This window comes from Anomaloglossus baeobatrachus, chromosome 8 (assembly GCF_048569485.1).
Source record: "Anomaloglossus baeobatrachus isolate aAnoBae1 chromosome 8, aAnoBae1.hap1, whole genome shotgun sequence".
NCBI lineage: Eukaryota > Metazoa > Chordata > Amphibia > Anura > Aromobatidae > Anomaloglossus > Anomaloglossus baeobatrachus.
The window spans coordinates 104,924,682-104,940,947 of NC_134360.1; the positions used below are offsets into that span (position 1 = coordinate 104,924,682).

Consider the following 16,266-nt stretch of genomic DNA (forward strand, 5'->3'; position numbering starts at 1 on the left):
GGGGAAGAGTGATTTCAGCTGCACTCACTGTATAGTGGGCGATTACTAACTGCTTCAAGGACTGCAAGCCAGAGGCTGCAGGGATTGTACACACCACAATCTACAAGCAAATAAGAGTTTAGGGAGGCGGCAAGTTCCCTTTAGATCAGAAATGCAAAATGTGTATATGAAACGCACAATATTTCAATAACAAACAGCAAAGGTCATAACATTGTTCAGTTTAGACTTTGTGGGCTACAAACATTCTGAAAAGCTAAGCAAATGTACAAATTCTTGCAAGCTAATAAAATATGGAAAAATATCTTGTGTCTAACTGGGAGGAAAAACAAAAACAGCAGAAATGTTTGTGCTCCTTACCAGAGAAAAAAAAAAAGTGTAAAGCTGGGTTTACACACTGCAACATCGCAAAGGACATCGCTGTAACGTCACCGGTTTGGTGACGCAATAGCGACCTCCCTAAGTCTCTGCTAAGTCGCTGGTGAGCTGTCAAACAGGCAAACCTGGCCAACAACTCAACAGCGATCCGGACCTGCAGAGCGACCTAGCTGGTTGTTGGGGACGTTGATAAGCAGCCTTTTGAAAGGGAAGTTGCTAACAAAGTCGCTGCAAAGTCTTCACACACTGAAACTTCATGCTGCACAGCGGGAAACAAATGGTCCTGAACGATGGCCATGGAATGGTCCTGAACGATTTGTAACGATTACAACTTCACAGCAGGGGCCGGGTCGCTGATAGGTTTCACACACTGCAACATCGCAAACAACATCGCTATTGCGTCACAAAACCGGTGACGTTACAGCGATGTCGTTTGAGATGTTGCAGTGTGTAAACCCAGCTTTAGTTCAAGTTAGTAAAAGGGAAGAAATGCTATCAATATTCACCACCAACATCCCAATCTACACTGGCCAGTAGATAAGTGATGAATGGGTCATATGTCAGTTGGATGCCACAAAGGCGTTTGACAGCATTGATTAAGAGTTTGTGGGTGGTGCTTATCTCCTGGTGGCAATATAGAGCTGAAGACTAGACTAAAATGTAAATTGGCATCTCACACCTGGCCTTGTATTGAGCAGGGGCACAGTGTGGGGATGATGCCCCATTTCCCCTGCTCTTCATGCTGGCTGTAGAGCCCCTCAAGAAAATGAATAGAATACACCCTGAAAATGAGGGATTTAAGCCGACAATAAGATGTTTCTACAACTCCAAAACAGTAAAGGACTCTATTGAAAGATTTGGTCAGTCTCTTGGGGGATAGTCATCAACTGGAGCATGTCTGTCCTGAATAGTAGACCTAACATACCCAATTATAATCAGGTCAGGGCTGCAAGTAAGTTCTGAATGTAATTATTTGAGAATACAACCACAGAGGTGACCAGGTGTAAGGTGCAGCCTCATAGCCAATGTATGTAAAGCGCTGTGGAATTAATAGCGCTATATAAAATGAATAAAATTATTATTGTAGTCAACTATCACAAAATTCAAACAGAAGCTAAAAACCTGCACTAATCTACCCCTGGCCGTATTAGGATGCACGGATGCCCCAATTGCTGCACATTACACACAATTCACCAATGAATATACCCAAGCAATATTTCTAAAAGATTAACGGTCTCTATAGGGAACAGATATGGGAGAGAAAGACTCTACTAATGAGGCTGGAGACATTGTAGAGACACAAAGGATAGAGAACCGACTGTCTCAAATCGATGGGTTTATCATATGGCATCCCCGTACCAGCATATACAGTGGGAAAAACTATTTGATATATTTCTGATTTTGCAAGCTTTCCCACCTACAAAGAATGGAGAAGTCTGTAATTTTTATCCCATGTACACTTCAACTGTGACAGACAGAATCCAATAAACAAATCCAGAAAATCACATTATGATTTTTAAATAAATTTGTATTTTATCGCATTAAATATTTGATACAATAGAAAAAAAAGAGAACTAGATATTTGGTACAGAAACCTTTGTTTGCAATTACAGAGTTCAGACGTTTCCTGTAGTTCTTGACCAAGTTTGCACACATTGCAGCAGGGATTTTGGAAACTCCTCCATACAGATTTTCCCCAGATATTTCAGGTTTCGGGGCTGTTGCTGGGCAACATTGAGTTTCAGCTCCATCCAATATTTCCACTGGGGTAAGGTCTGAAGACTGGATAGCCCACTCCAAGACCTTGAAATGCTTCTTATGGAGCCACTCCTTAGTTGCCCTGGCTGTGTGTTTCAGATCATGGTCATGCTAGAAGACCACGACCCATGTTCAATGCTCTTACTGTGCTGTTGTCCTGTCCTCTTTGCAGATAAGCACCCCCATAGTAAGATGTTTCCACCCCCCATGCTTCACTGTTGGGATGGTGTTCTTGGGGTTGTACTCATCATTCTTCTTACTTACCTCATGCTGAGTGGAGTTGATACCAAAAACCTCTTTTTTTATCTCATTTGACCACATGACCTTCTCCCATGCCACCTCTGGATCATCCAGATGGTTACTGGCAAACTTCAGGCAGTGATAAAACAGAGGAGGAAATATTGGGCACTATCCACATTCAGCGGTTAATGGTCTGCATTCTGAAGTCATATACACCGAATCTGTCCATTAAGTACTGGCTCATGAGAGGAAAAAACCGTGGTGCTCTTTTCACAAGAAAAACACTTGTAAAACATAGAAAATAGAATGGAAAGGCACTCACTGAGTTTATAGTGTCCAAAAATCCTTTATTCCATCATTAGATAAAATAGTGTAGGCAATGGGGGAGGGGGGGTGCACGAGGCACGTCGGATGACGGCCGTTTCTCGTCTCTATACCACACTTCTACGGGTCCACATACTGTTATGCCGGTTCCTGTTCTATTTAACCATCCGGTTACCATAGCTGACATCACATTGTTTTTAACATTGCTTTTAAATCAAGGAAAATAACAGAAGAGCCTATTACTTATTTATACGTCATGTATACGGGGAGTCTACTTTACAAAAAAACTAGCAGATCATTTTTCTCATTAAATCCCAACAGGCCCAATGCATTAAATTTAATGATATACGGTTATTATTTTTGTAGCAAGATCTTATGAGTGTCTCCACCTCCTGCTGTGAGTTCAACTTTCTCTAGCCCAGCAAATTTTAACACATTGCAGTCTGTATTGTGTACCTCTCTGACATGCTTGATCATTTTAGTCGCTCCTACCCCTGTGATAATAGAGTTCCGATGTTCCCTAAAGTGGACAAATAGTGGGCGGATGGTTTTGCCAATACATCCTGCAAGAACAAAAGATAATATAGACAACCATTTTTGTTCTGCAGGTAATTAGATGGCTTGTTGTGTGCCATGTATCTCCTATCTTTAGGGATTTTTCTGTCAGGTGGAATTTGCAGAAGGAGCAACTCCCACATTTATGGTTCCCTGTGGGACCTCCAGTATGTAGCCACGTTTTAGGGGGAAGGTATCTTTTATGAACTAACTCATCCTCTAGATTTTTACACCTTCTGTAAGCTATAATAGCAGAAATTGCTAAACAAAGACCTATTATAGCTTACAGAAGATGTAAAAATCTAGAGGATGAGTTAGTTCAGAAAAGAAACCTTCCCCCTAAAACGTGGCTACATACTAGAGGTCCCACAGGGACCCATAAATGTGGGAGTTGCTCCTTCTGCGAATTCCACCTGACAGAAAAATCCCTAAAGATAGGAGATACATGGCACACAACAAGCCATCTAATTACCTGCAGAACAAAAATGGTTGTCTATATTATCTTTTGTTCTTGCGGGATGTATTGGCAAAACCATCCGCCCACTATTTGTCCGCTTTAGGGAATATCGGAACTCTATTATCACAGGGGTAGGTGCGACTAAAATGATCAAGCATGTCAGAGAGGTACACAATACAGACCGCAATGTGTTAAAATTTGCTGGGCTAGAGAAAGTTGAACTCACAGCAGGAGGTGGAGACACTCATAAGATCTTGCTACAAAAAGAATCACAGTATATCATTAAATTTATATGCTAAATTTATAGCATGATATGCTAGTTTTTTTTGTAAAGTAGACTCCCCGTATACATGACGTATAAATAAGTAATAAGCTCTTCTGTTATTTTCCTTTGTTTTTAACATTGTTTTTAAATCATGTGATGTCAGCTATGGTAACCGGAGGGTTAAATAGAACAGGAGCCGGCATCACAGTGTGTGGACCCGCAGAAGCGTCGTATAGAGACACGAAACGGCCGTCGTCCGACGAGCCTCGTGCACCTCCCCCATTGCCTACACTGTTTTATCTAATGATGGAATAAAGGATTTTTGGACACTATAAACTCGGTGAGTGCCTTTCCATTCTACTTTTCTATGTCTCTGGCAAACTTCAAATGGCCTGGACACATGCTGGCGTGAGCAAGCAGAACTTGTGTGTCATTCAGAATTTTAGTCCATGACTGTAGTGTGTTAATAACCGTAATCTTTGAGACGGTGGTCCCAGCTCTCTTCAGGTCATTGACCAGGTCTTGTGTGTAATTCTGGGCTGATTCCTGACCTCTCTCAGAATCCTCCACATCCTATGAAGCAAGATCTTGCATGGAGCTGCAGATTAAGTAAGATTGACAGTCATCTTGTTTCTTCCATTTTCTAATAATTGCGCCAACAGTTATTGCCTTCTCACCAAGCTGCTTGCCTATTGTCCTGTAGCCCATCCCAGCCTTGTGCATGTCTACAATTTTGTACCTTAAGTCCTTAACCCCTTCACGACCGGCGGATTTTTCGCTTTCCGTTTTTTTTTTCGACATTCTTTTTCTGAGACGTAACTTTTTTATTTTTCAGTCAATATGGTCATGTGAGGGCTCATTTTTTGAGGAACGAGCTGTACTTTTAAATGAAACCATCAGTTTTACCATATAGTGTACTATAAAACGGCAAAAAAGTTCCAAATGCAGAAAAATTGCAAAAAAAGTGTGATAGCACTATGGTTTTTGAGATATTTTATTCACTTTGTTCACTATATGGTAAAACTGATGTGTGGGTGTGATGCCTCATGTCAGTGCGAGTTCGTAGACACCAAACATGTATAGGTTTACTTTTATATAAGGGGTTAAAAAAAAATCGTAAGTTTGTCCGAAAAAAGTGGCGCACGTTTTACGCCATATTCCGTGACCCGTAGCGTTCTCATTTTTCGAGATCTATGGCTCAATGACAGCTTATTTTTTGCGTCTCGAGCTGACGTTTTTAACGGTACCATTTTTGCGCAGATGCTACGTTTTGATCGCCTCTTATTGCATTTTGCGCAAAAGTTGTGGCGACAAAAAAACATCGTTTTGGCGTTTGGAATTTTTTTGCCGCTACGCCGTATACTGATCAGATTAATTGATTTTATATTTTGATAGATCGGGCGTTTCTGAACGCGGCGATACCAAATGTGTGTATATTTTTTTAACCCTTTAATTTTCAATGGGGCGAATGGGGGGTGATTTCAACTTTTAGGTATTTTTTCAATTTTTTAAAACTTTTTTTTAAGTTTTTTTTTTTACTTTACTAGTCCCCCTAGGGGGCCATTGCGATCAGCATTCCGATCGCTCTGCAGTATCTGCTGATCACAGCTACAAGGCTGTAAACAACAGATACGCTCTCTTTCTCTTTTGCTGTGCCGCTGGCACAGCGAAAGTGAAAGCAAGTCAGGTGTAGTACAGGAGTCATCACATGACCCTGTGCTACCATGACAACTATCGGGAGTCACGTGATCGCGTCACGTGACTTCCGGTATCGGGCGGTAAGTAAATGTTTACCGCGATCGCGCTTATAATGGCGCTGTCACATAATGACAGCGCCATATAAGGGGTTAAACGGCACGAGCAGATAACGATTCTGCTCATGCCTAGCAGGCACACATCTCAGCTGTGAAAATCAGCTGAGATGTGTGCCGATCGCAGCATGATGCTGCCGGCAGACCGCGGGCAGTAACATTATGACCGCACGGACGTAATTTTACGGCCCGCGGTCGTTAAGGGGTTAAACAGCTCTTTGGTCTTAGCCATGGTGGAGAGGTTGGAGTGTGATTGTGTGGAAAGGTGTCTTTTATAGAGCTAACAAGGTCAAACAGGTACAATTAATACAGGTAATAAGTGCAGAGTAGGAGGACTTCTTACAGAAGAAAAACAAACAGAATTCTTGCTGGTTCATAGGTGATCAAATACTTATTTCATGCAATAAAATGCAAAGGAGTTATTTAAAAAAAACATACATTTTTCTGGATTTTTTGGGGGGATTTTGTTTGGCAAAGTTGAAGTATTCCTACAATAAAAATTACAGACCTCTGTAGGTGGGAAAGCTTGCAAAATCGGGAGTATCAAATATTTAACTTTTCCTCACTGTACACGGCTGGTACGATTCTGACTAAGGAGGCACAAAATGTATTTCATGGCAACAATACCTTCGCACAGCCCAACTGTATGAAGCATTAGAGGCCCATCAATTCAGAGTATATTCATGAATTTACATTAGGATGAGAATGCTCACTAAGTGTAGTGGAAAGTGTAGGATCTACATGGAGTCACACAGTGGTTTGTTGATTTAACCCCTCCTCCATCTGTATATTAGGGTACATAAATGATTTAAGTACTGATGACCAAGGTAAAATAGAAGTGTTCCATATGCTATATACGGAACAAAATGTCATAGCTTAGCACTGGATAACAAATCAGCAACAATCACAGCAAAAGTAAATACCACCCAGAAAAATCTACAAACCCCCCCCCAAAAACCTAGCCATAATTACCAATACCTGATCACAATACTAATACACTGGAGGATGCAGCAAACCACCATGGAAAAAGGAAGTTGCAGCACAGCTGCAATATACACATTAACAGCCACTCACATGCCTACCACGACCCGATCTAATAGAAGGGACATGACCAAGAGGCTGTGAGCCAACATGGTCCCCTACATGTATTTGTGTGACTAGCAACCCTTTACAAATGTCATTTGTGTGGATTTGTAATACTAAGAAACTGCCCCGTCCCCATGAATGGTAGGCATGCAAGTGGTTGTTCACCAGTATTTTGCAACTGTGCTTCAGCTGCCTTTTATCATGGGGCTTGCTGCATCTTGCAGGGCATTCGTATTGGTAAATATGGCTTATTTTATTATTCCTCAATGTGTTTGGAATAGGCTGTTTCCGACCTATTGCAGGTTTCTTTTCTTTGTACTGTGCTGAACAAGTTGCTTTTGTCATGTCTATTCTTAATTGGAATACCTCTAACAGCCAAACCAAGAAAAGGGGCTCTAGTTATTCACAATAATTATATAAAAGAGTATAGGAGCCAATTAATGCACAAAGATGCATAAAACCAGAACTGTATTTCAACATTTAAAACAGTACGATAAAAAGTAGAGCAGTCACTCATAACAGACCCAGAAAGGCTGTGTAATATACATACATAGATCAGAACATTCTTCCTGGGGGAAGAAGCACTACGCGAAACACGCGTCGGGATCTACTGACCCACAGGTTGTGTAGTACAGGACTTTCTTTTGGATGTTCCTTCTTTCCCATAGGCTTGTGCTCTTGGTTGACCCATTTTTTCTTCTTTGGGGTCTTCAGCCACATGTTCCTATGGACTATTCACACTAGCATTTGGCATGCAGTAATTTTTTTTCTTGCATCCCTTTCATCCTTATTTGTGGCACATATAGTCTTATGCTGTCTCAGTGCACATCTAATGCTCATTGCCTCCATGTTAGACCTCATAATTTTATGGACATTTTGAAGACTTCCACCGTTTATTGTTTATCTCTATAGATTCTTTATACTAGCATTTGTTATGCAGGGTGTATTCAACTGTCATCAGTAAATCTACTGTGGTATTACTGTACATCCGGGTGGCATGTACCGTTTGCTTCTATAGTGGAGAATAACCACTTTCTTATTGGTATGCGATATTGCCACATAGGTAGATGCTTTGTGGAACTGCACTATGCTATTATTTTAGGGAGCCTGTCATCATTATTATTGTAGCACCAGTTATTCCATGGCACTGTACATGTGAAAAAGGGGTATACACAATAGGGACAAGTACAATAATCATGAACAATACAAAGGCACAGACTGGCACAGGAGGAGAGAGGACTCTGCCAGCGACGGCACAGTCTACAATTATGTACAGTGTTTTGATCTATGTAGGTATCATACACAACCTTTCTGGGTCTGTTATGAGTGACCTTTCCTTTTTATTGTATTGTTTTAAGTAAAGTTATGTTTTTATGCATCTTTTTATGCACTTATTGGCTCCTATACATACATGAAGGTTACTGTTCTAAATGGGGTTGTGGCGAGAGTTAAAAAGACGTGTTTCTCTTTTTTTTCTTCATTTTTGTAATATAAAGAAATACAAACTACTAATTAAAAAAAAAGGGAAGACAAACAACAACTTGGACAAAGAAACTAGAATATAATTAACCATAATTTGAGCTGTCTACAATAGAATAACTACTAACATAACTTTCATTTGCTGTGAGCCAACATATACCAAGAACAGATTTGAGCTTTCTATTCCTGGCAGAAGTTAGTGGTATTATTGTCCTTTTCAAAAACAGCGGTAAACCAAGCCATAGTTTCTCTCAGATCTCTCCTGCTTTTTGTTCTTCAGCGCTACGCTCCTCAGATTTCCCATTAGGAGTTTCATAACTGCACTTCTTGTGCCGTCGTTCTTTGTCTCTTGAATGATCCTGATCTCTTGAAGGTCTCTCCTTTTCTCTGGAGAATCTGCAAGGAATTTGATAACTTAAATTATTACTTACATAAAAATTGCATACTTGTAAATATTTGTGTGTTAGATGTATTATATTACCCCCTTAAAAATGCAGCAAATGATAATTTTTGCGTTTTTTTTCACCACTCCTTTTAAATAGATATAACTGATTTTATCTTTGCAGACATGTATTGAGGACTTTTTTTTTGGCAGGACATGTTGTAGTCTTGATTGATGCCATTCCTTTTGCCATATAAAGTGGGGTGCAGAGTAAGAATACAGTTTACATAGTTAAATGTTTAAATCAGGTTATTAACTCTTTGTGGTTTTCTTGAATACAGCCAATCATTGATAACTACCTAAAACAAAAAGGTTCATCTGGGGTTTTTTTCTATGGCATTAAAGGGAAAGTGTTGTGTAAAAAAAAATAATAATAACTGAAAAAATGTAAAGTACTCATGTTTTAACCCCTTCAGCCCCCGGGCACTTTCCGTTTTTGTTTTTTGCTCCCCTTCTTCCGAGAGGTGTAACTTTTTTATTTTTCCATCAATCTTGCCATATGAGGGCTTGTTTTTTGCGGGACGAGTTGTACTTTTAAATGAAACCATAAGTTTTACCATATAGTGTACTGGAAAATGGCAAAAAAATTCCAAGTGCGGAAAAATTGCAAAAAAAGTGTGATCGTACAATAGTTTTTGGGATATTTTATTCACTGTGTTCACTATATGGTAAAACTGAGATATCTATGTGATGCCTCAGGTCAGTGCGAGTTTGTAGACACCAAACATGTATAGGTTTATTTGTATCTAAGGGGTTAAAAAGAATTCACAAGCTTGTCCAAAAAATGTGGCGCACGTTTTGCGCCATTTTCCAAAACTCGTAGCGTTCTCATTTTTCAGGATCTGAAGCTCAGTGATGGCTTATTTTTTGCGTCTCGACCTGACGTTTTTAACGGTACCATTTTTGCGCAGATGCTACATTTTGATCGCCTGTTATTGTATTTTGCGCAAAAATTGCGGCGACCAAAAAACGTAATTTTGGCGTTTGAAATTTTTTTGCCGCTACGCCGTTTACTGATCAGATTCATTGATTTTATATTTTGATAGATCGGGCATTTCTGAACGTGGCGATACCAAATATGTGTGTATTTTGTATTTTTTTAACCCTTTAATTTTCAATGGGGTGAAAGGGGGGTGATTTAAACTTTATTTTTTTTTAATTTTTTAAAACTTTTTTTTTACTTTTTTTTTTTTATTTTACTAGTCCCCCTAGGGGGCTATAGCGATCAGCAATCCGATCGCTCTGCACTATCTGCAGATCTCAGCTACAGAGCTGAGAACTGCAGATTTGCTGCTTTACTTTCAATGCCGGCTGTATTCCGGCATTGAGAGGAAATGAGTCATGTTAGCTACAGGCGTCATCACATGACTTCCGGCGGGGGCGGGGTAAGTGACCGTCATGGCGGCGCCCATATACATATCGCTGCCAGATTTTGGCAGCGAAATGTAAGGGGTTAATGGCCGCGGGTGGAAGCGATGCCACCCGCGGCTAGCAGGCACACGTCAGCTGTTGATAACAGCTGATATGTGCGCGGATCGCGGCCGCCTGCAGGGGGCGGGGCTTACCGGCACACGATCCATGACGTACCCAGTACGTCATGGGTCGTTAAGGGGTTAATGTTTTGTGTAAATATTTATTTTTAATTGACCAAAATATAAAAAATATATATATTTTAAAACTTTGACATTTTGCACTCTTAAACACTAGGGGGAGCAGCTGCAGAAAACAGTGCACAACTAGCTCACATTACAGCTGCAGTAAAAGTGGGTGAATCTGCTCTCGTGTGTGATGTCACCACCACCCCCCCAATCTGGATGTTTACAATAGGATAAGGGAAGATTAAGTTTAAGGACACAGTGCGGAGCCATTTTGTTGGTGACCGCAAAGTGATCCTAATATGTCACCATGGACAGCTGGCATAGTGCTCCACTGTATACTGTGCCCCACTGTATACTATCCACCATATACTCTGCCACCATATTACCGTGCCTTCATATTCCTGTGCCCCCATATACTGTGCTCTGAGAGGGGAAACTGCCGAGACACCAGGCTGAGAAGAAAAGCTGCCAGCCGGGATCGGAGGTCTGAGGTGACATGCGGCGAGGAAGGGTGATCTGCAGTCTTAGCCCAGCACTGCACTACAGATGTCACGCCGCAATCACCGCTCCCAGCCGCATAAACTAATCTCAGACCTCTGCCCCCGGCAGCCTCTCCTGTCAGCTTAGTGGGTATCTCAATTGTTCCTCCTGTCAGCGATCACAGCACAGAGCAGTGAGGAGCTGCCAGGAGCGGAGACCCGAGGTGAGCACATGCGGGTGGGTGGGACGGAGCAATACAGCAAATTCAAGATGGCAGCCCCCAGTGATTGGCTAAAAACAGAATTAAATAAAAACTAAATAAACAATGAATTTAATTTTTAGAGTTGAGCGGATCGGTCATAATCCGGGGGTTGCAGCCGAAGTCCGGATCCGATCCGGAATCCGTGGCCATGCAAATGAATGGGGATCAGGGACACGAGAGATAGCGAAAAAAAATAAAATAAATTAAAATCCCGGATCCGGATTGTGCACCACGAATCCCGGGTACTGGTCAGACTCGGATCGGGCGCTCAAACCGTGCGGATCCGGATTTTGCGGATCCGGGTCCGCTCAACACTTAATTTTGTATTAAAAATAATTGATTCCATAAATCACTATTATTAACACAAAAATTAAAAAACGTGGTATCTTAACTTTAATTGTTCATTAAGAAGGACCTGGACACATGATTCTCCAGGGTAGTAGGATTACGGAGATAGCAAACATGTATAATTTTGTTTATTACTTTATTGGCTTAAAGGGGGTGGCCCGAAGGCTGAGGAAATGAATCCTAATCCCTATATATTTATTACCCCAATCTCAACTAATGTCTAATATGGCTGTATTAAAAATTTCCTGCCCTTCCTTCACTACAATAACGCCAATTGATTTTCTTCTCCCTGATCCTGGTCTGATAATGCTTCGTTTGAGAATCCCAGTGTATGCTGGAATACTCAAAGTGTCATTAGGGGGCAGAGGCTGTGGTCACTGGAGAAGCCTCTGCCCCCTCCCTGAAAATAAGTCATCAGTGACACTTGTTTCAGGATTAGGCCTGGTACCTGTGGGTACAAACTAGTCTCATGAATTGCTTAGGTGTGATTTTGTGCCATTCTTCCACACAAACACTTCAAATCGTGAACGTTCCATGCTATGGACTATGAGCCTTAAGGCCCCGTCACACTAAGCAACATCGCTAGCAACATCGCTGCTAACGAACAACTTTTGTGACGTTGCTAGCGATGTTGCTGTGTGTGACATCCAGCAACAACCTGGCCCCTGCCGTGAGGTCGTTGGTTGTTGCTGAATGTCCTGGGCCATTTTTTAGTTGTTGCTCTCCCGCTGTGAAGCACAGATCGCTGTGTGTGACAGCGAGACAGCAACAACTAAATGTGCAGGCAGCAGGAGCCGGCTTCTGCGGAGGCTGGTAACCAATGTAAACATCGGGTAACCAAGAAGCCCTGTCCTTGGTTACCCGATATTTACCTTTGATACCAGCCTCCACTGCTCTCACTGTCAGTGCCGGCTCCTGCTCTGTGCACATGTAGCTGCAGGACACATCGGGTTAATTAACCCGATGTGTGCTGTAACTAGGAGAGCAAGGAGCCAGCGCTAAGCATTGTGCGCTGCTCCCTGCTCTGTGCACATTTAGCTGCAGCACACATCGGGTAATTAACCCCATGTGTGCTGTACTAGGAGAGCAAGGAGCCAGCGCTAAGCATTGTGCGCTGCTCCCTGCTCTGTGCACATTTAGCTGCAGCACACATCGGGTAATTAACCCCATGTGTGCTGTACTAGGAGAGCAAGGAGCCAGCGCTCAGTGTGCGCTGCTCCCTGCTCTCTGCACGTGTAGCTGCGTGAGCTGGTAACCAAGGTAAATATCGGGTTGGTTTCCCGATATTTACCTTAGTTACCAAGCGCAGCATCTTCCACGCGGCGCTGGGGGCTGGTCACTGGTTGCTGGTGAGCTCACCAGCAACTCGTGTAGCGACGCTCCAGCGATCCCTGCCAGGTCAGGTTGCTGGTGGGATCGCTGGAGAGTTGCAGTGTGACATCTCACCAGCAACCTCCTAGCAACTTACCAGCGATCCCTATCGTTGTTGGGATCGCTGGTAAGTTGCTTAGTGTGACTGGACCTTTAGTTCCATTACTTTTTTTTTTTTTATTGAATTCAGGTCAGGTGATTGGCTGGGTGATTCTAGAAGCTTTATTTACTCTCTCTGGAACCAATTGAGAGTTTCCTTGGCTGTTTGTTTGGGATCACTGTGTTGGTGAAATTTCCACCTCATTTTATCTTATCTTCATCATCCTGGTAGATGGCAGTAGATTTTTTTTTTTATCAAGAATGTCTCGATATATTTGTTTATTCATCCTTCCTTCAATCATATGAAGTTTACCAGTGCCGCATGCTGAAAAACAGCCCAACACCATGATGTTCCTACCTCCAAACTTCAAGGTTGGTATGGTGCTTTTTGGGGTGATATGCAATGCCCTTTGACCTCCAAACAAAGTGAGTATTATGGCTTCTAAAGAATTTAATTTTGGTCTTATCTAACCAAACTATATTCTCCCAGTTTTTCACAGACTTTTTTAAATGTTGTCGAGCAAACTTTAAACATGCTTTTTAGTCAGCAAGGGTCTTGAATGCTGAGTGTGCATACAGGCCATGGGAGGTTCAGTGCATTACTTATTGTTTTCTTTGAAACAATTGTACCTACCGGTTCCAGGTCTTCTGTAGCTCTGCACAGGTAGTTCTTGGTTTTTGGACAACTCTTCTGATAATACTTTTCATTCATCTGTCTTAAATCTTGTGGGGAGCACGTGGTCATGGCCAGTTTATGGTGAAACAATGTTCTATCTACTATCCATTCATTTATTTTTTAAGTATGTTTGGGGTCATTACCCTGGTGGAAAATCCATGACACATTGCGACCCAAAATTCTTTGGTAATCTTCAAATTTCAGGATGCCTTGCACACTGTGCCAGAGGCAGCGAAACTACCCCAAAGCATATTTGAACCTCCACCATATTTGATTGTAGCTACTGTGTTCTTTTCTTTGTAGGCCTCATTATGTTTTCAGTAAACAGTGGAATAATGTGCTTTACCAAAAAGCTCTATCATGGCCTCATCTATCCAAAAGACGTTTTCTCAGAAGGATTTTGGCTTACGTACTGTATATTTTGGCATACTGCAGTCTTGCTTTTTTATAGCTATGTGTCAGCAGTGGGGTCCTCAAGGGTCGCCTGCAGTAGCATTTTATTTCATTGAAATGTCGACGGATAGTTTGGGCTGATACTGATGTACCCTAAGCCTGCAGGACAGCTTGAATTTCTTTGGAACTTGATTGGGGATGCTTATCGATTATCCAGGCTATCCTGTGTTGCAACATTTAATCAATTTCTCTCTGCCCTCCACATGCAGGGAGATTAGTAAGAGTGCTATGGGTTATAAGCTTCATGATTATGTTACGCACCGTGGACAAAAGGAACATAAAGATCTCTGGAGATGGCCTTGTAACCTTGAGATTGTTGATATGTTTCAACAATTTTTGTTTTTAAAGTGAACCTGTCATCAGAAATTTAGCTATAAAGCTAAAAGTTCCCCCCTCTGCAGCTCCTGGGCTGCATTCTAGGAAGCTTCCTATAGTTTTTGTGGCCCCTTTTATTCCAAAATAAATACTTTACAAACTTGTACCTTTTCGCATGCAAATTTCTTAAATCTTCCATGGGGGCGAGCTGCCTGATGTACGTTGCTGTCCTACGCCGCCCCCGAACGCTGAATTTCAAACCTCAGGACACCGCCCCTGGGCGCCCGTGGTCCCGCGCATGCGCTGTGCTACTGTAGCGGTGCCGTGCACTGCGTGCACGTGTGACCGCTGGTGACGCTTTTGCGCGGGCACAGACTGCTCCGTCCGCTCCTCCCATCTATTTCCTGCTGCTGAGCAGGATGGGAAGGAGGTGACGTCCGGTCATCTGGCCAGCGAGCGCTTGCGCAGAACGCTGGAAGAAGAGGGGAAAGTGCGGTCACGAGGTTATGGGCGGCACTTGCTGATGACACTCACAGCGCCGCCCATAACCTCGTGCCCACGCAAAGTGTCACTAGCGGTCACACGTGCACACAGTGCACGGCACCGCTACAGTAGCACAGCGCATGCGCGGGACCATGGGCGCCCAGGGGCGGTGTCCTGAGGTTTGAAATTCAGCGTTCGGGGGCAGCGTAACACAGCAACGTACATCAGGCAGTCCGCCCCCATGGAAGATTTAAGAAATTTGCATACGAAAAGGCACAAGTTTGTAAAGTGTTTATTTTGGAATAAAAGGGGCCACAAAAACGATAGGAAGCTTCCTAGAATGCAGCCCAGGAGCTGCAGAGGGGGGAACTTTTAGCTTTATAGCTAAATTTCTGATGACAGGTTCCCTTTAAGTCCTCAGACATTTCTCTTCTGTTCTACATGCTTAGTGTGGCACACATAGACACACAATGCAAAGATTGAGTTGAGTTAACGTCTCCCCTTTTTATCTGGTTTCAGGTGTGATTTTCATATTGCCCACACCTATTACTTGACACAGGTGAGTTTGAACGAGCATCACATGCTTGAAACAAAGTTGTTTACCAGCAATTTTGAAAAGGTGTCAACAATTTTGCGCAGTCCATTTTTAGAGTGGTGTGTGAAATCATGTCCAAGTTGCCTTTCATTCTGCTTTTTTGTGTTCTAATACAACAAAAGGAAATAAACATGTGTATGATAACATATGTAATTGCAATAATTTTCTAGGAGAAATACTTAATTTTCTGTTACAATTTCAGTTTTAGCCATGACTGTAGCTATATTTTACAGTTTGTCCCTGCTACTAATGTAGCAAAGCTAGTTACTACTAGGAGGCATTGTATAACTATAAACATGACAGGCATTGAAGGCACCGCCGAACCCTGCTGCAATACGTTATGACATATAGCCTGGCCTAACTTGATCCAGAGGTGGTGCAGATCACGCTGCTGGAGTGGTGTCAGATCAAGGACCTATGCACCCTTCTACACAGTTTACAAATGTCGACGAAGATGTTTAGCACTGGCAATGCCATTCTCAGCGTGACAATTCTGGTCATCTACATGATGGAGCACACTGTAAGCATTATTCGGAGTCAGGTGTTGGGACAAGAGGAAGGGGAGGAAGTACAGGAGGAGTCATATGCGGAAGGGATAACAAGATCTACGAGGTCCAGATGGTCAGCGGCACCTAGGCGGCAGTCATGGTGGGGGAGAGGGATTAACAAGGGCGCATAGTATCAGCAAAAAGTGTTGAGGAAGGTGCAGGAGCCCATGAAGAAATGGAGGACAAACTGGCGATGGGCATGGAAGACTCAGCAGATGACTGAGAGCTTGCTCACATTTCGGTTGT

At 42.5% G+C, this 16,266-nt stretch overlaps 1 protein-coding gene across 2 annotated transcripts in view; it reads right to left on the reverse strand.

Moving 5' to 3' along the window:
• Nucleotides 1-4,316: 4,316 nt before the first annotated feature.
• LOC142249936 (putative RNA-binding protein Luc7-like 2) overlaps nucleotides 4,317-16,266 on the reverse strand; it is a 243,966-nt gene continuing 232,016 nt past the window's right edge. For both annotated transcript variants that reach the window (XM_075321940.1, XM_075321941.1), the window contains one exon: nucleotides 4,317-8,746. In XM_075321940.1, the coding sequence (XP_075178055.1) occupies nucleotides 8,602-8,746 (145 nt within the window). In that variant the 3' untranslated portion in view covers nucleotides 4,317-8,601. The remainder of the gene's footprint in view (nucleotides 8,747-16,266) is intronic.